The 23,558-nt window shown below is 31.7% G+C and overlaps 2 protein-coding genes and 1 pseudogene across 2 annotated transcripts; 2 read left to right on the forward strand and 1 right to left on the reverse strand.

Moving 5' to 3' along the window:
- The first annotated feature begins 669 nt into the window (after positions 1–669).
- LOC120153570 lies at positions 670–1,235 on the forward strand (annotated as a pseudogene).
- A 4,581-nt stretch (positions 1,236–5,816) lies between these two features.
- Positions 5,817–8,294, forward strand: LOC120153636 (rho-N domain-containing protein 1, chloroplastic-like). Its single transcript, XM_039165546.1, has 2 exons — positions 5,817–5,950; positions 6,918–8,294. The coding sequence occupies exons 1-2, from the start codon at positions 5,911–5,913 to the stop codon at positions 8,027–8,029; spliced, it is 1,152 nt and encodes a 383-aa protein (XP_039021477.1). The 5' UTR covers positions 5,817–5,910; the 3' UTR covers positions 8,030–8,294.
- A 2,149-nt stretch (positions 8,295–10,443) lies between these two features.
- Positions 10,444–12,837, reverse strand: LOC120153586 (NAC domain-containing protein 21/22-like). Its single transcript, XM_039165501.1, has 3 exons — positions 12,669–12,837; positions 11,044–11,309; positions 10,444–10,965 (listed from the first exon to the last, which is right to left on the reverse strand). The coding sequence occupies exons 1-3, from the start codon at positions 12,835–12,837 to the stop codon at positions 10,576–10,578; spliced, it is 825 nt and encodes a 274-aa protein (XP_039021432.1). The 3' UTR covers positions 10,444–10,575.
- Positions 12,838–23,558: the final 10,721 nt, after the last annotated feature.

Raw genomic sequence — 23,558 nt, forward strand, 5'->3', positions numbered from 1 at the left:
TATCATAACGTTGCACATGTCATTTAACGACCAAATTTAACTATCGTTACCGTCTATGCACCTAATAGTGTTCTGATGAAAACGTTAGACATCTATTTTTATAAAAATTTCTTTAGGCACTAAAACATTTTTTAAGATAAAATTTAAGCATTTATTTTTTTATTAAGGGTAAAATATATATATAGTCCCTGAACTTTTAACTCACTTACATTTTGGTCACCCAACTTTTAAAACTTGTAATATAATCATCGAACTTTTAGTTCGTTTTAATTTCGATCCTTACCGTTACCTTCCGTTATATTTCACTAACGTGGCAGTTAGCCCTTCGTTAAGTTCATTTTTTTGTTGACGTGGCTTCTTCTTCTTCTTCTCTCTCTTTATAGACATCTTTCTTCTTTCTTTCTTTCTCTACACTACTATTCCTTCTTTCTTTCTTTCTCCATTAATGTGCAAAACCTCTCAAGACACCTCCAAAATACACAATTTCCACTAGACCAACAAAGTTGGAACTGAAGACGACGACTATGTCGAACAAGGCTAACACTCAAGCACACATCTTTAAACCCCAATGATCAACAACACAAGAACCAAGCAGAATCTCTTAAACCTAAAACCCATGGTGGTGCTCCCACACCCAGGAAGAAGAAGCTTCAAGTAGTCGCCACTACCATGCTCCGAGCTGTTCTCATTTCTTTTGGGAAGAACTGTTTAAACCCGCCCTTCGGTAGTGGTCTCGGACCTCCAGTTATCAGCACCATTTTCGGTTCCAGACGTGGCCATTTCCACTTTGCTTTTCAGAAACAACCCGATTCCCTACCAGCTTTCCTCGTTGAACTCGGCACCCCCATTAGCGGTCTAGTTCGGGAAATGGCGTCCGGGTTGGTACTGATTGCTTTGGAATGCGATAAGAAAGAAGAAGAAGATAAGAAAAAAGCTACGAGATTACTCCAACAGCTGGTTTGGAGAGCTTATTGTAATGGAAAGAAATGTTGGTTTGCAACCAGAAAGGACTGTGGGGCTAAAGAATGGAACATTTTGAAAGCCGTGGAACTAATCTTCATGGGAGCTGGGGTTCTACCGGTGACCGAGACGCCGGAGCCGGTGACGGTGAGCTTATGTATATGAGGGCTAAGTTCCAGAGAATTGTTGGGTCTAGAGATTCTAAAGCTTTCTGTATGATGAATCCTAATAGTAATGAAGCTCCTAAACTTAGTATCTATTTTCTCAGAGTCTGAAAATCGCCATGGAAGCTAAGCATTTTCAATGTGTTTTCGTTTTCAGTTTTAAGAAGGGATATACCAGGTTGATTTTTTATCTTTTAGATATGAGAAATGGAAATGGGGATTGGTTTGGTTTGGACGAACCAAAGAGTCAGAAACCGCCATGTTCTTTTTTATTATTTTTGTGTGAAAATTGATTGAGAGAAATGAGAATGGTGAAAGCTTCACATAGACGAGCTTGGAATCAAGTTATGTTGTGTTTGTGTGCGTCAGATAGGGAGAGTGGAAGAAGAAGCTACGTCAGCAAAAAAAAAAGTTAACAGAGGGTTAATTGCCACGTCAGCAAAAGATAATGGAAGGAAACGGCAGGGACCGAAATAGAAACGAACTAAAAGTTTAATGACTATATTGCAAGTTTCAAAAGTTGAGTGACCAAAATGTAATAGATCTAAAAGTTCAGGGACTATTTATATACTTTACTCTTTTATTAATCCTTTATATAATATTAAATAATTAAATATTCTAAACAAACAATTAACTCTCAGGTAAGCAACAGACATGAATTCAAATTTTCTACACCGAAAGCAAAAGCAGAGTTCCAGCATTTGGGTGATGGAGTAGGCCCAAACATATAGGTACTAAAGACAAGCATCGTTAGCAGTGGAAAAGCGATGGGTTAAGTGAGCTGCAGCATCTTCCGACACTAACCCTTGAATCATCAGAGTCTTCATTCACTTCCCAAGCCGAGAAAGGAAACCCTTTCCTGGCGTACGAGTTCAGCAACGCCGCACTCGCCTCCTTCACCAACTCATTGAACGCCTTCCATTATTCTTCTTTCATATATACTGCTTCCAACAATGTCAACTCCCATCCATATCGTTCCGCCGCTCTCGACCCGAACACCTTCATTACCGTCGATGTTTCTGGAGCCATCCTTGGCCACGCCTCTCTCCTGCTTCTCCAGAACCTGCACATTCAGAATAACTCACCAAGTCCCAATATGATAAAAATGGTAGCTTTCTGGGTAATTGTTAAAAACTCAAGTAAATAAAAGAAATTTATTTTGCTTACCGGGTGTCGTAACCGTCTTTCGGTTGGGCCCCGGAATTGGGCTTCGACTTAGATTAAATGTGGTTAGAGTCGCCACCGACCACTTTAAAACGAATTTAGGTGGGTCGGACACCATCTTACCTGATCTGCGTTGTACCAGAAACGTGTCGAGTTCGGGAGTCGGTTACGGTCAAGGAAGGATTAGCACCCTTGAACCGCCCTTTCGGTACCAATTAATTTGTCGGTTGTCTTTATAGCGAAAATTAGAAAATTAAAATTAAAATTACTCGATTCGAATTACTCACCTTTGATCAATTGGAATTTCTCTACAAAGTCAAAATTGTTAGGGGAAAGAGAAAGAAAAAAAAAAGTAAATATTGAATAAATAAAAGGAAGGAAAAAATAATAATAATAATACAAATACTAGATTTTAAAAGTAATAAATTATTTACAACACATTAAATTAAGGTAAAAATGAATAACTAAAAAAATGCTAAAATTAAAAAGGAAAAAAATTTAAAGGACTAAATTAAAACAAATTAAAATGGATGGATTAATCAGGTACTAAAATTGAACTGCAAAATAAAAAAAAAGTTAGGGGCCAAATTGTGAAAAAAATGTAAATTAAAAGTAGGGACTGAATTGAATAAATCGAAAATTCGGAGGCCAAATTGCATACAGTGACCAGATTGTAAAACGATTCAAACGTCCAGGGACTGCGGAGAGAATTAAAAAATCCTCTAATTGCAAGGAGGCCCCTGGTATATAAATGGGCCAAGAGACCCTCTCCCAACTCATTTCTCACATTTCGTCCAGACCTCTTCTCTCAAACGAGAGAAGCTCCCAAGCTCTCTCCCTTTCCCCATGGTCGGTCAAAGTCCGCTGGCTTCTCGCCGTGCCACCACCGCTGGCTTCTCGCCGTCCAACCCTTTAGCAAAATACTCCCCTCAACCTCGTATACACAAATCCGAGACCCAAAACACCAAAACTCACCCCTACTAGCGTAGATCTAAGTCGAAAGTCTCGGCCTTCACCTTTGATGCGTCGACCTTTTCGGCTTCCAGCGGTTCTCCGGTTGTGAGGCTTGGCTCCTCTTGGTTCCCTTCTGTTTTTTTTACGGTTTTTGCTTTGCGTTTCTTTCTGTTTGTGGTTCGACTGTTTATCTGTTGTTTGATGTGCTTACTGTTGGCTTTCTCTGTTGACGGCTTTGTGATGGCTCGGTTTGTTCGACCGTGGTGGTCTATTTCACTGTGCTCTCAGTTTTTGGTTGTGATGCCTCGTGGGTTCTCCCTTGGTTCTGTGTTCTCTGATCATGTCCCCCTGTCCTGTTCTGTCTGGGGGGTATTTATACTCTCTCGGCCGGTGAGTGTTACCGAACTTCACGGGATGGGTCAGTCCCGTGTGGTGGCGCGATTTTCGGCCTGTGGGAGACTGAGCTGTTGTGACTCGATTCTTGCGAGATTTGCGTTCTGTTATGGAACGTGTTTGTTGCATGTTTGACCGGTTTCATTTCCGGTGACGGTTGATGCTTATGACTGTTGAAATTGCTTCTGGCCGTTGGATTGGGTCAGATCCAACGGTCCAGATCTGGCTGCTCATTTGATGAAAGATTCAGAACCCTAGTTATCATGTGATTTGAGCCGTTGATCACTGCTTGATCTAACGGCTGTAAGTTGTGCGGCGCTGGGACTAATTTTAGAAACCCTAGCTTGGCAACTGGGTTAGGTCAGGCCCACCTGATCTGCTTGGACCTCGTTCTGGACCCTGAACAGAAAAACAAGAACAAAATAATTAAATAAGAAATAATAATAATAAATAAAATAATTACAATAATAATAAATGATAATAATAAATAATAATAATATAATAATAATATATATATAAATATAAATATTTTAAAAACATATATATAATTTCCAAAATGTCTTTTTTTTGAAATTATATAATATATAGATTTTAAAAAATATTTAAAAAATATATATATATATATTATATATTTTTAAAATATTTTTTAAAAAACTATATAATATATAAATGTTTTCAAAATGTTTTCAAAACTATATATCATATAAATTTCCAAAATGTTTTTCAAAACTATATTTATATGTTTTCAAAATATATATATATTATATACATTTTCAAAATGTTTTCAAAGACTATATATTATATATATTTTTAAAATGTTTTCGAAAAAAACATATATTATATATCATATAATATATACTTTTCAAAAAGCTATTCTCAAAATTATATATATTATATATTATATGTATTTTAAAACATTTGTAAACTATATAGTATATAGATATGTATATATAAATAAAAATCAGACGAAAATATGTGTCTACACTGGGGAGTGCATCTTCCTCTGGTTCTAGAATAGAGAAACCCAGGATGTCGTTTTGGAGTTGTTGTGGACGCAGTGGCAAATGACATGGCTGCAAAGCAAGCGAAGAGGAGAGGGAGAACGAGTCGACTCAGTAGGAGAGGCGTTGATGCCTTGTTAGCTTGTTCGAAGAGAAGGGCTCCATGCTGAGACAGAAATTAACCGCTTGCCGGGATCTGAGTTACCGAGCTTTCTTGTTTCTTGTCTGCTAGCTTCACTTGATTTTAAGACAAGCCTTCAGTCTTCAGAAACTGTTGTTGAATTGGCTACATTTCTCTATAATGACTACTTTAATTTGAACTTCATGTTTAGTATTTCATCTATCATGTTTATTCTGTTTTGGTCACTTAACTATTTTTATTTCAAAATCATACCTAAAAATTTGGTTTTATTTTGTTCAAACATCACTTAAAACTGGGTAAACTACTCAAGTGACCACTTAACTATGAATTTGGTGTCAATATGACCACCATACTTTGAACTTTTACAATATGACCATATAACTATTTAAGTAGTCTCAATCAAGTCACCTATCGTGAAAATTTAACGGAAGTGCTATCGTGGTAGCTAACAAAATTGATGTAATTAAACGTTTGATCATCAATACTTATACTTTCAATTAACTTGTTCTTAATTTTAATTTAATTTAGTAAATTAACCTTAACTTAGAAGGTGCAGTCAGATATGTTCGTATCTATCTTTGATTGATTTTTTTAGTTAAACTTTTAATATTTTCTTTGTATGGTCTTTGTATGATCCTAAGTCACTAATATCTTGTGTCAATTATTATAAGATTATATATTTATTTATTTATATTAATTATAAATCCTCATTATAATTTCAAATATTTCTTAATTTTTAATATAACTAATCACTTCTATCGAAAAAAAATTATGATAGTAAGAAATTATATTATTTTTACTTCTCAATTGGTTAAATATTATTTGATTACGATTCTGTTGAGAATTTTGTTTTACAAGATCACTACTTCACTAATAAAGCACAAAGCTATAAAAAAAAGCATCCAAATTCATGTATACATGGTGAGGTACGTGAACAAACCCTAAACAAATTGGGCCGTTCCGGTTAAGGTACGGCCAGCAGGCCTCTTAATTCCTTTATCCAGCCAGAATTGCCAATAAGCAAATTGACAAATTACCAATGGCCTCCCTTATCAAACAAACAACACAGAAACCCTGCCGAAGAGAATGCAAAACCGCCACAACGCTTTGTTTTGAAGCTCCAACTTAACTCATGTCGCATGCACTTCATCTCGTTCCCAATAACATCCCTGGTAGATATTTATCTTATTTTCTTTTCTTTTCGTTGGGTTTGTGTGGTTTCCTGCAATTCTTTGCTTTTTTGTTTGGTTCCCAGGAAATAAATAAATAAAATGAAAAGAAATGTTTGCCATATTCTAGGTTGAGGGCTGAAATGAGTGTTTTTTACGCACATCCCATTTTTCATTAATGGGTGTTTTTCGTTTTACCTTATTCTATTTGGCCTCCTTTTTGTTAAAAATTTTCTAGTATTATTCTTATCCTTAGATTATTTTGCTGTTCATTGCTTGATTCTGTGAAAGGCTCTATTATTAATTCATGTTGTCATGTTAAATTTGTTTATATCTGTATTCTTGTGGTCTCTAATGTAGTGTAGTTCTTTTCTATTTTATTTGTTGCATTTTTGGAAGAGCGAAGTTCACTGAATTACACAGTTGATGTTAGCATCTACAATAAGTATTTTTCATTTCTGATGAGCTAGAGGAGGAGATAGTCCTGTCTTGTTGGGGTTGTTTTTGTCACTCGGGGGTTAGCTCGGCTAACATAAATAAACTTTGGGGCTGAGTGTTGTTTTCATTCTTAGGTTTCTATGCATCTGGAAGATTATTTTAGCTAATGTTGAAGTTTTGCTTTTATATTATCTAAGTAGAAATTTGTTATATTTATGAGCAAAAGGTTGATTACACCCTCGACAAATCTCGGAGAAGATTATTTTAAGAAGGCATGCTTTGATTGGTTTGAAAATTCATTTTGATTTGTTCCCGTTTAAAGTGCTTGCAACTTTGTGAAGATTGCTGTTGATTCTGGGATTTGCCTAATGTAGTTTACTGGCTAGATTGTCGGTGTGTTATTTATTTGTTGTTTTAAGTTATTTGGATATTTGAGAAGTGCTTTATGGGTAAAGAATCAGGCCCACAGATAATATTTATTTGTAAATGGTTATTTACTTACTTTGTGCCATTCGAATCTGATCTATTGTAGGTTATGGACCAACAGACTGCAGATATCTCTCCTACTCAGGCATTTCTGGAAGAGCAGTGACTCTTTCTCCTTGCTCTTCAAATAGTCACCACCAAATTTGCTCACAGGTGAAGATTAGATCCTTGAAATGTAGTTCAAGGGGAATATCTGTTGTATGCAGAGCAGGTTCTAGTGGTCACAGGAGAAACCCTGACTTCTCGAGGCAAAGACATGGATATCAAGGGAAGAATAGGCAGAATGAAGAGAGAGAGAATCTTGAAAATCTAGAAGATTCTGAAATGATATCTTCAAAAAATGGATCATTACTCTCCCTTTCTGCTTCCACAAAATTTCAAGCTGCTGCAGCCCCGGGTCCGAGAGAGAAGGAGATTGTGGAGCTTTTTAGGAAGGTCCAAGCTAAACTTCAAGAAAGAGCTGCAGTTAAAGAATATAAGAGAACTGAAGCCACACAGGGAAAGGGAAAAGAGAGTGAAACAGTTGATTCTCTCCTTAAGCTATTGAGGAAGCACTCGGTTGAACAAGGTAAGAAGAAAAACAGTGATGGCAACAGCAGACACTTGAATTTAGATGATCCAGAAGTTAATGGCTTTTCTAATGGAGATAAAAGCTCCAGTTTCTTTAGTTCAAATGATAGAGTGAGGAGCGAGACAAAAGAATCCTATGTGCCTAGTTTAAGCAGGCCAGCATCAAATTTCCGACGAAAGTCACCTGTTCCACAAATGAAAAATCAGACAAATTATTCTAGTGAGGAGACCGTCAATTCTGTGACACATGTCAATTCAGATAGGAAGAGAAATTCGAGTTCAGAGTCACATCCTGCAGCCGATCATCTACCTGAGGTAGAGGAGGAACTGGAGTCTGAATCCGAGCCAGAGCATGAGCTTGAGCTTGAGCCTGAGTCGATCTATCAAGAATCTGATGTATTGGATGAGTTGTCAGAGGATGAATCTTCAGATATTGACGAGGAGGACGGAGAACAGCAGATTGAACATGAGGATTTGAGTGCATTGAAGCTGCCGGAGCTCAGAGCGCTTGCAAAATCTCGTGGGTTAAAGGGGTTTTCCAAAATGAAAAAGGGTGATTTGGTGTCTCTACTTAGTAGCTCGGGCTAATTAATGATGAAGCAAAAAACTACAGATCACTTGCATTTTGATAGTTGTGACTTGTGAGATTCCCATTTTGGTTTTAATAGTACTTGTTTTCTGTTTATTATTAAATGTATAACAAACCTGCTGAATAATCCTCCGAAGGGGCAGGAAGCTATGGATTTTTTTTAGATTCATTCGAGGAATCAATCTTTCGTTGTTCTGTACTCAACATGCTTCAGCAGTCGGGTGTCATTAAATTTAGTTGTAGACTCATTATGCTGTTCGTAAATTCTATTTTCCCCTTAGGATCCTTGTGCTTGCAATCAAATGTAGCACATTTGGTCAGATGAATAAAGAAGGTGCCAGCTCCTAAAGGGTATGATGTTATCACCAAGTTCTGTACCCTGGTTTTGCAATAAGGGACCCTGTCACCCTTATTGCATGGTCTCAGCCCGACAAACCAAGAGCAAAGGATAAGGTATGCAGCTTAGTTTTTTCATATTGCCCTGCTACATTGTTACTGTCATTGCATTGTCCTCTCCAGTATCTGAGATCTCTTGGTAAATGAACACGTGATTATATGATTTTCGTGTCTTTTCACTAGTAAAGTTGAATTGTGATTATAATGCTTATGTTTTGTGTGAGGAACTCTTTTGAGGGGTTCAAGGATTTCTCCTATTATTCATATGAAATTGAACATAGAATTAGTTATTCTAATTGTAACCATTAAGAATGACTGGGAAAATATGTTATGTTTCCTAGACATGTTGTGGAAAGGCATAAGATTTTCTCGCTTAGCTCATTAAACCTTGAAGTTGGTGTTTGCTCATAAAAGCCTTTGGGACTTCAAATGTGCTAATGTTATCTTTTAAAGATAATTATATGAATTTACTAAACTAACTTTCGGATTCATGTTTTGAATTTCAAGTATTGAAGTGAATAAATACCCAAATTTAACATGGTGAGTAGGTTAAAAGTAACTTTATGGGCAGTTGGTATCTATGGCAAAGGGCATGCCCGAGTCTATCACTTGTATCTTCCTAGATGTGGGATAAACATCGTTATAAGTTGCCCTAGCCAAGAAATCGTTCCGTTGCATGCATAAGAGTCTATTGTATTCATAAGAGTCCATTGTATTCCCACGGATTGCCCTCGTTCCATATATGAGTTATTATTTTTATATTTGGTACGTTGCCCCTGTTTGTTTTGGTCGCTCAATTTTTCTTTTAATTTCACTACTAATTTTAGAATTTCACTCGTTTTGGTCGCCCGACAGTATCTAATGTTAGCATCAAAATGCTGCGTTTTAGGGGTTTTTATTTCCTAAAATTTTAATATTCAACCATCATTTTTAATGTATCTGGTATCAGAATATCATCTTTTCTCTCCTATTTCTTCATGGTTTAATTTTTCTCAAGATTGGCAAAACTCAAATTAAAACTTTAATCTTATAATGTTTAAAGTCCATTCAATCTCCTTGGTCTCTTTGAATTTTTTAAAAAGAAAGACTTTGATGTTAACGAATCAAACAAAGTCCGAAAATTTAAGAGGAAAAATTTAGAATTTGTTTGTATAAATTTACTAAGAAAAATAATGACGTTAAAAGATTTGACGATCAAGTGGTCAAAACAAGCAAAATTCTAAATGTTAGTAATAAAATTAAAAGATTTTGAAGTAGAGTGATAAAGAAATGTAGTATATCTTTTGGATTTTAGTGGATTAGCTTCCTGTTAATTTTTCCCACTTTCTTTATGTGAATTTCTTACAAGTTACAACAAGCAAAGCCGACATGTCTAATGGCTCAGAAACCAATTTTTTTTTTTTTTGAAAAGCTACCAAATTGTCGATCAAGTCTAAAGCCATCACCAAATAAACTAGACGGCATCATAGGAGGCTTTCATCCATGCTTGTCACTGCTATGTTTATTTTGCTGTGTGTTGTCTCCTGATCCTGTTCCCTCCTCCATCTGCCATTATTGTTTCGATAAAGAAAATAACCCGAGGCAGGCCGGAACCATTCATGTTATGCGTAAAACCATGAACCCAAATCATGTGAACATCTTGCATTTCGGTCGTACACCAATACTTTCCCGACCTGATTCGAGTGTTTGTTCTTACCATCAACACCCTTATTCATGAATCTCTACCCCTATCCCTAATGAGCTCTTGACAAGTATTTTCTCCGTGTCGGATGATAGAAAATGAGATCAGGACAGCAAAAATGCAAGTTAGATAAAAACTAAATACATATTATGAAATATTGAGAACTTATCGCACAGTGGTTTTTGTGTATTTTCACAGATAAAATAAAACAATTTTCTAATTGTTATATGCTATCCTATACTTCGAAATTTTTGTAAACTTTGGATTTTTTATAAAAAGATCACTAAAGAATAACTATATGCTTTATATACATATAATTTTTACACTGCCCAAAATAAAATACCAAAAAAAAACCTACACAAAATTACACAATATTCTATTTGTATCCAAGACAAACATCACACCAACATCAGAAACCAACAAATGGTAGGCTTCTATTTCCCCTTTCTAAAATATACAACAATTTTTTCATAGGAAAACCACACCATTGTTATCAATATCAAATCCCATATCGTCCAAGTTGGAAGTAACCCCTCCAAAGCTGTTCTGTTCCATGTCCATGCCCCACAAGAACTCGAATCCATCGTCAACTTTGGAGCTAACTTCATTACCGTAGGGATAATTGTCCCGAGAATTACTACATTGAAGCAGGCTTAGGAAGGTTTGGCCTTGGCTTTGATGAGTCTGTGGGAAGTATAAAGAGCTGCTTATTTGTTGAAGTTGATGCCCACAATGCATGCTCGTTTTGTCTGTTGAAGAAGGACCGTGAGACGTGGATGTCTCCAACATCATCATTGGACTGTTGTCGGTGTTGTCTCCCCTGCTCTTGTGAAAAACTCTACATAAAACCCAATCTTCCTGTCACGCGATGACCAAAGTCTCATCAGTTATACACAATATATGAGAAAAACTATGTATATATAATATGAAAGTCACCTTAGGAGGCATGTGTGGGGTTTCGAGACGAAATTCATGCATAATCCAACCGGTTTTGACTCCGTTTGGGGCTCGGTTCAGGTAAAACACTAATGTCTTTCTCATCCCTACTAATTGTTGTGTTGTTGGGTTGATCACGGTCCGATCCTTTCCTGTTGCTTTCCAGTACCCAGACACCGTTGCTCGATTCGTTCGGAACCCTGTTGCATACTTCCTATCTCGAAAACTGAAAAAATACCACTCGCTTGCGTTCAGCTTTGCCACCTCTTTAATTTAATCCAAGTCCCGTGCATACACAAAATACATAGTTTGTTAGTTAAAAAATATATAATCGTGAAATGCCAACTTTATTGACCTTTTTTTTATTAATATGAGATAAGTGCAAGGTAATAATTGTTCAAATATTACTCTCAACTATTTGATATTGAACATTCATACCCTAAATTAATAACAACAATTTATTTATCATCGATGTTTCTTGGTTCGTGCCTAGTTTTATTTACTTGTTTGTTTATTTATTCAACTTTAGTTTTATGCCAAGTGTTGGCCGTTGCCAAAGAAATAAATCATATATAGAGGATATATAGGCATTTTCTTTGGCCTGTCTATTTTTTATGATTTATGTTTTAAATTTATGATTACTATTTTTTTTATCGTCCTTTTGGTTCTCAAAATTTTACCTTGCTTAATTCGAATTGATCCGGGTCGTACACCTAATTTTAGTGTAATAATTTGATGTAATATAAGATTTTAAATTAACATGGTATATATATTCAAGGAGGAGGAAAAATGCGGACAAAATTTAAAAATGCTAGGATATTCTTTATTTAAACTATCAAATTTGAATGAGAAAATGAATATATAAGAGTTTTTCTTTGTTTCATATCAAGAGATGTTAGTAATTAAGAGATTTATTATGATCCTTTAAGATTTTGGGTTCGAATATCATATATCTAAGGGTATAAACATTGATTGTAAACAATTTCAAAGGTATAAAAATTGTTTTGCTTTTATATTAGATAGATGGATTCCTACATAAGTAGTAAACGACAATTATGATGAGTTGAAATCTATTTCCACACCGCGATTTTTGGACTCCCAACTCAAGAACAAGATTACAACAGCCAAAATTAAAAAAAAAACAGGGGGGATATTTTGTGTAGCTACATACTTGCATTCAGACATACATGAATGTATACATACTGTGGGGGAAAAACAAATGATTTGTATCAACAAATCAAAGATGAAACCGTGGTTTTATAAAACACAAGTACATCAATTTTGTTGAAACTTTTTATCTCAAAAAACAAAAATTATGTATGTATATTCTACCTCTTAAGAGGAAGAAACGTGTTTTATTTGTCAGCGGTGTCGTTTCTAACAGCTAACATGGCTTAAGATGTCACCACGTGTTTTTGGCTGAGCCTTGTGTAGACCAGAGATCACAAGAACTCAACTCAAGCCCTGTCTGTTTGTCTTTCAAACACACAGCAGTTGCTTGTTTTCTTAATATCGACGAAGTTCGTTTTCTTTTGCACCATTAATGATTCTAAAGAAAATCTAACCCCCAAAGAGTCAAAAGAATAAACCATGCATGGTAAAGAAGGAGGAGGAGGAGGAGGTACCAGGAAGCTGCCATGGTTCGCAAGTATGCAAATCGATTTCGACCAAAGTTCCCTTCAAGGCTTCCTCATTGGCAATCTTCTTGAAGAGATAATGGCAAACCAACTCCTCGTCGCTTGGATAGAACCTAAACCCAGGTGGCAGCGTTGCTCCTATGTCCCTTAGCCCCATTTTCTCTTCGAATATATGGGCTTTAAACTTAATAAATTACAAAAAAAAAAAATAAAGCTATACTTTAGAAAAGAAATGAGTGAATAAATGTAAGGTATAGAAGATGGTATTGTATGGTATGAGTTTCTTTCTTTGTTTGGGACTTGAAAAATACTATATTGAAGAAGGCAATTGGTTTGTAATATGAATATATATAAAGATGCTTGTGTTTATAATTGTGAAGTTTGAAGAAAAACCAGAGTTGCAAGAAATCTAGGTAGCTATTTGCTGTGAACAATTTTCTTATTCTAATGACACATATATGGACAAGATCCTTAAGACAAACATTCCAAAACACCCTTTTCACCTCTCATTTTTAAATGGATTCTTTTGTTTAAAATAATATTTATTATATATCATTGGGATATTGTTACATAAAAGCCGGGTAAATATATATTTTTATAAAATAATTTAATTACCCGTCGTCATCCTAAACCATTAAACCTAGTGACTAACCAAAGCATAAGTGGTTAGGCCCTGAGCCCCTAATTTTTAGTTTTAATTATAATTTCTCTATTTAAATATTAAATAAATTAATCTTTATCTTTAAATTTGAGCTTAAGGTGGCGTTTGGTTCGTTAGAATCCTTGGAATTAGGGGAATTGGAATCCAATTCCACCACTTTACCATGTTTTTGTTCAAGTTTTCAAAGGGGGAATTGGAATTCAATTCCATCAAGAGAAGGAAAGTAAATTCCGTCCATAACATGATGAAATTGAAATTCTTTGGAGGAGGGAATGTGAAATTTGATCATACTACCCTCATCAATTTTTTGGTATTCAGGTCGGATTTTTTTTAAAAAAATTCGGGATCAGGTTGAATTTTTTTTTTTAAAAAATTTGGTTTCGGGTCGGGTTTTTTTAAGTTTGATATTCGGGTTGTGTGTTTTTTTTAAAAAAATTCGGGTTCGGATCGGATTTTTTTAATTTTGATATTCGGGTCAGATTTTTTTAAGTGTGATATACGAGTTGGGGTCGGGTTTAGGGTGAAAAATACCCGACCCGACCCAAAAAAAATATAATTTTACCTATATATTTAAGAATAATTACAATAATACCTCTCTATATATAATTTTTTTAAATTAAGTCACTGTTTTTATTGAATAAAAAATATTTTTTATTATTTCGAGTCTATTTTCTAATTCATATATTCGGGTCGGGTCGGGCCTCAGGTGGAGGTTCTCTTGTTCTCGGGTCTGGTCGGGTGGACCAAAAACCCGACCTATGGCCATCCCTAATTGGGATGATTTTAACTTATGATGTTTATTAGTATGGTTTTTATAATTTATTGAAATGAATAATCAAACAATAAAATGAAAATTTAATATTTTTTAAATTTTTATAATATATTGCTACATGTAAGTTATAAAACAAACTAAAATTAAGCAAAAAACAAGAAGGACAATTCTATCATTTTACATTACTGAAATCAAATTCATCTAACATGTCTGTGAATCAAACAAAATATGGAATTGAATTCCAATTCAATTTCCTGCCAACAAAACAGATTTCAGATTCAGATTCCAATTCCTTCACAGATTCTAATTCCCTCAGAAACATTCCAGCGAACCAAACGTCACCTAAGTATTTAAGAAGTTCTTATATATTTTTAATTTAGATCATTTAATTCCTCTGAATATTTATCACAATTTGGTTTATATTTAAAATCGAATCACTACGTTTAAGTACATTAAAAACTACAACCACCATAAATATCAATTGAGTTAAGACTTAATCAAAAAATATATATTTTATTCTTTGCGAAAGAATAGAGTTTCAAGTTTTTGCTATATTAGTAAGACAACACGTAATTTTATGTTATATTCATAAAAAAATAAAGAATTCAATTTTGTGTTTCTAATAAATAAAAGGAAATTACAAACTTTTTTTATTATAATATCTATTCAAAAGACTCTCATTCATTTGACAATGAATGTTCAAACAGTCTTACATGTGTTGTGCTCGAACCCGAAATCTCTAGGAATAACAAATATCTTTTTAACCCCTAAAATCATTTGATTTATATTAGGATATTACACACTTGAATCCATATCCTTATATAGCAACACCAATTGCTAACCAAACTAAAGTTCATTTGACTTTTAAAAAACTCAAATATTGATCCATCAATATCATATTAATATGTTTAATTTACTAATTTGTATGTAAATATCCAAATCATTAAAAAATTCCGTTTTGATCATTCAATCATTTTTTTAAAATTATATGTAACGTTATGTTTTGGTTCTATTTTGGTCACTCAGCATTAAAAAAACTAACAGAACTACCGACGTAAATTTTTTTATTTTTTTTCAATGATGATATGACATTATCTTATAGTGACATATCAACATCATCACTAACTTTTTGACGGCATGTAATCAAAATGTAATTTTAAGTATGAATTTAAAAAAAATAGTTGAATAATCAAAATGTAACCATCAAAATAATCAAGTGACTAAATAAGTAATTTACCCAAAAATAAATCTTTATATGATTCGTATTACTTGATCAATCAATGTATACCAGTGATACAAGAAAAGTGAAGTTATAAATGAAATATTCAAATTCAACAGTACTATATTTAAACAATTCGTTATTTTTATTATTATACCAAATAGCTTGATTTCATTGGCTATAATGATGAATAAATAATAATAATTGTAAAAAAAAATACATGCCAAAAAAATCCAAGGGTCACGGCTGGCATGATTAATTAAACATAATTATTTATTTATTTTCAATAATTTGGGGTAATAATTAATTGGTCTGATATTTCCATCAATTAAATCATCTGAACAAACAAATAATCTGAACTAATAATTAAACACGGATTAAAGTGATATTTAAAGATATGCTTAAGAGAGTTTTAAATTAAAATTCATATAAAAGCAATTATTTTAAAAATTAATGTCTATAAATTTCAATTATTGAGCCCTGATTATAATAAATTATTAGTAATAATAATCGGAGAGAGGGTCCAAATTATCAAATTTTGATGACATAAGAAAAAAAATTTGACGGATTCAAACTAGTGAGGCCGACGCTGATGGATTGCCTTTGATGTGAGGTCCAATAACGATGAACTTATCGCTATTATTAAATAATATTATTTGATTATCCATTCAGGTTAGTTCAATCAATAATTAAAAGTGATAATTATTTTCTGTTGAAAATTATACTTTCAAGTGTAAAAGTTTTATTATTATAATAAAATTTTAACCTATCAGAAAATTAAATCTGAATTATACTTTTAAAGAGGTATATAATAATGTCGAATCTAATAGTAAGACATATTAAATTTAAGAGAAATTTGAAATTTAGGTATAACGTTTTTGAGATAAGATAATAATAAATTTAAAAATATATATCCGAGTTATTACAAGTGTTTTTTTTCATTTTAAAGTACCTTCTTACATTTTTTTTATTTTTATTTTTGGATTTTATGAGTATAATAAGTACAATTGCAAATATATAGTGTCTAAACAATTATAATTAAAATTAAATTAATATAAAATACAATCAAATTTAAAAAATAAAATATATCCGAGTTATATGTAGCGAAATTTATTCAAAATATTTATGTTTTCTATTCGAAATAAAATCAAGATAAAACTTGCAGACTATTTTAAAATGAGTGTGAGTTTATAGGATTAGGGTTTATGATTTGTTTAATATTAGGAGAGGGAAGTTGATGTATCATTGGACAATGAGTGACGGCTTCATATTCCTCTTTACAAACCAATAATAATAATAATAATAATAATAATAATAATAATAATAATAATAATAATAATAATAATAATAATAATAATAATAATAATAATAATAATGATGGTTTCATTGTTGTAATGACTATTTGGTATTGACATTCCACTCTTTCTTTTCTACACCTTTTAATGTTCCCCCTTACTCAATTATAATTAGGGTAAATTATAAGAATGATCATTATTGTTTGAGCAAATTTTTGTTTTTCTCATTGAAGTTTTAAAAGTTACAAATTGATCACAAACATTATCGATTTGTAACTCACTCAACGTTAACCACTATTAACGTGAGCAAGGAAAAGCTTAGTTGGCATGTTAATCGTTTACCTGGATGATTGATTGCCACACCGGAGAATCTACTTAACGGTACTTGTTTTGGTATGCTTCGATCTCTTCTCTTTATTTTACTAATATTTCTTTATTTTATTAATTTTTACTCAATACAATAATAAGAAGAGATAATTGCATAAGATGTCCCCAAACTATATCACTCGTTTTAATTTTTAAAACATTATATATTAATTCCCAAACTATGATCTCATTCTAAATTAATTCCTAAACCTTAAAACATTTTATCTCAATCCTTAAACTATCAATATTATTTCATTTTGATAATCTATTAATGTGTGTTAATTTTACTAGTTAAAAAATAATCTATTTTTTAAGTTCTTAGGAATTGAACCCTTGATTTTTCAAAAATTCAAAAAATTCAAAAATAGGTTAATTTTTTTTTTACAAGATCACATGTTCAATTCTTAAGACCTTAAAAATATATTAATACTTAAAAAAATATGAGTTCAATTCTCAAGGCCTTCAAAAACTAGTAGAATGAATAATATGTTAACATAATGATCAAAATAGAATGATATTGATAGTTTGACAATTGATATACTATATTTTAAAATTTAGAGACTAATTTAAAATAAAATCATAATTTAATGACTGATATAAAATATTTAAAAATTTAAAAATCAATTTAAAATAAAAAAGCTTATGTATAATTAACTCTAATAAAAATATGTTTGAGTCCAATATCAATATTCTGCGTATTTTCGACGAAAGATATTAATATATTTGTAATATTTTCATTTATTATTATTATTATTTATTCATTTTAAAAAATCTACTTTGATTTTTATTTTATTTTTGAAAAAAAAACTACTTAATTATAAATTTCTCTTAAAAATAACTAGCTTATTTAAAATGAACTATCCATATATTGAGTGTTTATATGCATTAATAATAATCTATAACTTAATTTAAAAATCATTTAAATTAAAATATTTTGAACAAATACTACTTTATAATCGCTACGTATTATTTAAAAAGGTTAAGAGAATTGCTCAATTTCAAATCCTAAGACACATGTTGGACACCTAAAAATGGATATAAATTATACCTTTGAAGGATAATTAAGGTATTTAACTATAAAATTTATATTATTCTATTAAATCCCATGAAATTGATGAAATTACCATGAAAAATGCTTACCCAATTGGATGGAGTTAAACCTTTCCATTCCATGGCTTGCCATGTGATATGTCAATATTTCTAATAAATACATTTGTTTTCGTCCTATATTATTCTTTGTAATTTTACGAGCTGATAATTTATTTTATATAGATTAATTTTGACACATTTAAGTATTTATTTTTGTAATTTTTTTATCATATGGTACTTTATATTATTATTTATAACGGTTCAACTAAGTTAATATTTTGTTTGTTAATATTATGTTCGATTTTTGTTTTAATGCATAATACATTTTGTGTAATTTGTCAAAGCTATTTTTTTAATAAAATATTCATGTCATGTTTTAATTTCTAGTGTAAAACATTGTGTAATTGTCAAAGTAACGTTTTAATATTTATGTCAAAGTAACGTTTTAATTCATAATACAATTTGTGTAATTTTTCAAAAAAAAAATTACAATTTAATATTTTATTTACGTAAATTTGATAATTTTGTGCAATATCATTTCATTTTTATGATTGGAAAAGTCATTTTTTAATTACGGTTCAGTTAATTAGTTACGTTTATTGTAAACATTTAATATAGAATTTAATTTTGTCTCAGAAATATTTTTTAAAAGATAAATCATTACACGCCAACTACTGTTTAATCGTCACACTAATCGTATTTTTAATATAAATATTAGTTTAATCAATAATTTAATATAATTTTACGAAACGTGATCAACGGGCAAATAATAATATATAATTATAGTTAGAAAAGTCCAAATACAGTTTTGTCCGGCACTTGTCCAGACCTTTATTATTCATAAGTGCCACTTCTCTTTTTGGTTTTGAGCAGACAACAAACAGCGTCGTTTCATTCAAGGAAAAACATTATTCCACAATTGACATGATCATGTTTGAACATCAAATTATTGGAAGAGATTCACTAATTGAAAATAGGACCTTAATAAACCTTTAAAAGATTACCCAAAGAGGATATTCAAATCCCATTGTGCCTAAATAGCTTGGGTTCAAATCCCATTTCTCTCACTTTTATTCCCATTCTTTTTCTGACATTAACTTTAGTATAAATTATATACATTATGTTGTATTTCATATCACAAAAATTCGATCGATTTAATGGCTATATCATGCCTTAGTATTGGAATATGAAGTCTGGAATGCACGATTGTATTCTAGAATATGCAACGTGTGCTCCTAATATGGGCATTGTGTGTGTATGAGTTGTTATGGCTGTTAAGGAATGTTGGAGTTTGTTATGAATTTGTTATAGAGATAGAGTAAGCTTGAAGGCACAACTTCTATATATAAGCTGGTTGTAATACAGTTTGAGAGTATCTTAATAAAAATTACAAAACGTTATCTTTAAGTTTTCTCCTTCTTCAGTTGTGATCCCTGTCCATCAGCTTACATCACTCTCAGCTTCCATGACAACATTCTCACACTTAGTCTCTCCCCACCCCAAGACAGGGAGGATTAAAATTTTCATAGCATATATTCTTGCTAATTTTTCTTTTATCGTGACGTTACCATCTGATTGTAAATTAATATTTTAAAATAAAATTAAAATCATGATTAAATTGATATAATATATAAATATTGAAGGTTAAATATGTAATTATATTAATTTTTTAATAGTCATGTCAGCTCATCCGTTAAATATTAACGACCGATGGCTTGATTAGCGACACTTAAATAATTAAGTGATCTAATTGACAAAATTCAAAGATTGATAGTTAAAATTAAATTTTCCCATGATTAAGTGGTCATAGGTGTAGTTTATCCTAAAAATAATCAAAGCAAAATTTTAACTTAAATAGAAGAGCTATTTAAGATATTAAGCCTAAATTTTAGTTAATAGTTATGAACATCAAATCAGGGTCTTTACACTTAGCAAAAAAGTATACCAAGCATTTAAGCGTAAAACGAACTATAAAATATTCAATAATTATCCTAAGATTTGGATATTGAATTGACAAGCAAAACCAAAATCAATTTGTTTATATTTTAATTAATACTCCAACTTAAACCAAAATAATACATGGTAAATTACACAAATGGTCCCTGACTAAAGGGTGTTACTTTGTTGAGTCCTTCAACTATTTAAAGTTATAAAATGGTCATTTGACTATAGGACATTTTATGTTGAGTCTCCCGACTATTAAAAGTTTTAAAATGGTCGCTGACCATTCATATGTTTGTAACTCGTCCTTTTTTGTTAAAACATTTGAAGGCAGTTTGAGCTGGACGTTAACATGTTGAGTGTGATATGCTAAAATCTGATCCCAAAATATCAAACGACTATCATATCACAACCAACATTTTAACGTCAAGCTCGCACGACTGCCAATTGTTTTTACCAAAAAAGGATGAGTTTGGAACATATGAATAGTCAGGTAACTATTTTGTAACTTTTAATAGTCGAGAGACTCAACAAAACAACACTATATACTCGGATGACCATTTATAACTTTTAATAGTTGAGGGACTAAAATAATAGTTCCCTATAGTCGGGGTACCATTTGTGTATTTTACCCAACAATAAAATCATTAGTTTTCTTCTTTCCTTCCTCTTCCTAATACAGAATACTCATAAAACCCGTGCTTTGCCTTCCAATTTTTGTCATGATATATTATGATTTCTTTAGTTCACATATGCTCCAATGTTTATACATTGTTCATTATTAGATTAGATTTTAAAATAATAAATTTTTAATTGTTTTATTTAAAAATTATATAAAAGTAAAAAAATTAATTAAATTAATATTCGGTTAATTCATAACATTAATTCAGTTAAAATTGAATATTAATTATATATTTGATTGACTATAAATGTACGTTTAATTCGGATAATGTTATATTACTAAAGGTAATGTAAAATTTAATATTGTCATTTGATTTCACAATATTATCTAATGGTTGTATCGTAAAATTATTAATAATAAACATCGTGCCATAGTGGTAAAGGTGGCGGTTGACATGTCAAAATATTTTGAATTTTTTTTATATTTTATATTAAAATACTAAAAATAAAATTAATATTATTTAAAAATAATATATAATACCATTTCTTAAGATGATTTTAATACTATTCATGAAAACAAATACTCTGCTAATAGTATTTGTTATTGTTTAAAAATAACTTTCGAAATTTTACTCAAACTATAGATTATCCATAAAAAATAATTGACAACGAAAATTGAATCTAAATAATTACTTAAAATTCGATCAATCCTTAATCAATTCCAGTTAACCCTTGATAAATGGCAATCAATGATTATTAAGATTCATGATATATTTTAATATTTATTTTTTTAAAAGATATTTTTAAGATCAATGGTAAACTTCACATAATGCTTGACGAGGCAACAAGTGGAGAATTATTATAATAGAAATGAAAAGGATTATAAGCAAGGATTTTGTGAATGTGATGGCAGAGAAAGCGTGTATGGAGAAGAAGGGTTAAAGGTGGATTTATTATGAACGTTAAGACGCCAGCATCCGCCGCAAAATGTTCTTGGACGAACCCCAAACCCAGACACGTCCTTTGAAGAAAAGATTAAAAAAGATTTGAAAACCCACTTTTTCCCGGCAAAAGTAAAGATTCTCTTCCTTTATTTTACTTTCCATCAAAATTATTTGTACACATCCAAACCTAAACAACCCTACCATACAATATCATAGCTAGCTTACTAAATCTAAAATAATAACTAACTAGATCTGGGAAAGGCTTACTTGATTTAACTTAGTTTTGTAACCAACTGATCTATAATTTTGGTGCTCAAGCACTGATGTATAGCGAAATATGCTGGTTTGTTTCCCGAGTAATTCATGACAAGAAAGGCTCAAGAATCACGCCAAAGTAGATGAAACTGAATTAATCACAAACATATACTTAACAGATGCATGCATTCCAGATTTTCTTATACTACTTGCAAATATAAATCAATTAGAACAGAAACTGTGCTTATTTACAGGAAAAGTTATTATACCACATCATATAAAGCATCTACATTTGCTTAATTTTAGATGTTGTGAAAAGACATTGAGACAAAGAAGACGCGTCTCTATCTTGAGCTGCTTTGCTGTCCATATATTGACAAAATAACAAGTTTTTTCACATGATGTATCTATCAATCAATCCGAGATTCCATATGTATATAATGTTAAGCTATGGCCTACCGTCCCCCATAATTATTAAAACTAAAGAAGCATGCATCTGCAATTAAGGGAAGCCATCAATCAGATCTACCTAAGCTAATTATAACATCTTCGAGTCTTTGATTGCTCCTTGGATTTAAACTCTGGGATCCACACAAAAACCCTAATCCAAAACCCAAATCATTTTAGATTCTATATTCAAATTTACCCCTTTTCTTCTACCACATCAATTATGATTATTTTGGCAGGTAGCTCCTAATTCCTATGAACCAACCTATAATCAACCCAATAAATTGATTAAGAAAAAAAAAACTATCGAGTGTTTGAACAAGCTGCTGCAAAGCGTAGCCTAGTTTTCATTGAATATTCATTAAGATTTTCAATGGAATTATTAATAAGAGTAATTGATAAGCCACCTTATGTCCCTAATTAACTAGGGTTACCTATATTAATCATATGATTCATACCCAAACCTACACAGCGGTCATTTTCAGGTTGAGCACGACTCAAAATGATGAAACCCTAATTTCAAGTCGAACTCAATTTGTAAAAGTAAAACTTAATACTTAATCAAGATTCGAATTTCAAGTTATGCTTGACCTTTTAAGCTTAAGCTTTGATTTCTTGAGCACAACTCAATATGATTACACCCTAATTTTGGGTCGAACTTAAATTTTAAAAGTAAAACTTAATACTCGATCAAGATTCAATTTCGAGTCGTGCTCAAACTGTCAGACTCAAGCTTCTTACTGCTTGAGCACGACTCAATAAGAAAACACCCTAATTACATGTAAGCTTAAAAGGAACACAGTACTGTCGACAAAAGTTCCATATTCCCAGCCCGTGAATACAAGTCAACAATGGCCCTGCCCAACCCACACAACTGCTGATTCACCACCTTATCGCAATAACTCCATCCGCAACAAAACAATATAAAGATCTAATAGAAAATCCTTTAAACAAACTTTAACAAAACTTAACCGCGTAACTAAACTAGGTTAGTCCAAGCTTTTTCCTAACAACAGAGAATAATTATTAAAAAAACAGATCAACTTTTATAATTATTGTTCTTATTACTATTATTAGCAATGGAATACATAAAATTATAATCATACAAGAGATAGAAACATGTATGCCACTAACATCAAAGATATTCCTAAATATTAAACAGCGAATTTTCTTGTGTGGGCTGCATTTAAATAAGAGATTTGGGATTCACGGATTACTTGGATTTTCACTATATATACTGTGTATATATATGTGTGTAGACTTGAAGA

The sequence above is a fragment of the Hibiscus syriacus genome, unplaced genomic scaffold (genome assembly GCF_006381635.1).
Source record: "Hibiscus syriacus cultivar Baekdansim isolate YM2019G1 unplaced genomic scaffold, ASM638163v2 tig00111101_pilon, whole genome shotgun sequence".
Lineage (NCBI taxonomy): Eukaryota > Viridiplantae > Streptophyta > Magnoliopsida > Malvales > Malvaceae > Hibiscus > Hibiscus syriacus.

Excerpts from the sequence above, each read along its gene's own strand:
- LOC120153586 (XM_039165501.1), bottom strand. The coding sequence starts at position 12,837 with ATGGGGCTAAGGGACATAGGAGCAACGCTGCCACCTGGGTTTAGGTTC. Across the intron at positions 11,310-12,668 it reads CGAACCATGGCAGCTTCCTG|AGGTGGCAAAGCTGAACGCA; the intron begins GTACCTCCTCCT and ends ATTAAATTAAAG. Across the intron at positions 10,966-11,043 it reads CCCCACACATGCCTCCTAAG|GAAGATTGGGTTTTATGTAG; the intron begins GTGACTTTCATA and ends ATCGCGTGACAG.
- LOC120153636 (XM_039165546.1), top strand. The coding sequence starts at position 5,911 with ATGTCGCATGCACTTCATCTCGTTCCCAATAACATCCCTG. Across the intron at positions 5,951-6,917 it reads CGTTCCCAATAACATCCCTG|GTTATGGACCAACAGACTGC; the intron begins GTAGATATTTAT and ends GATCTATTGTAG.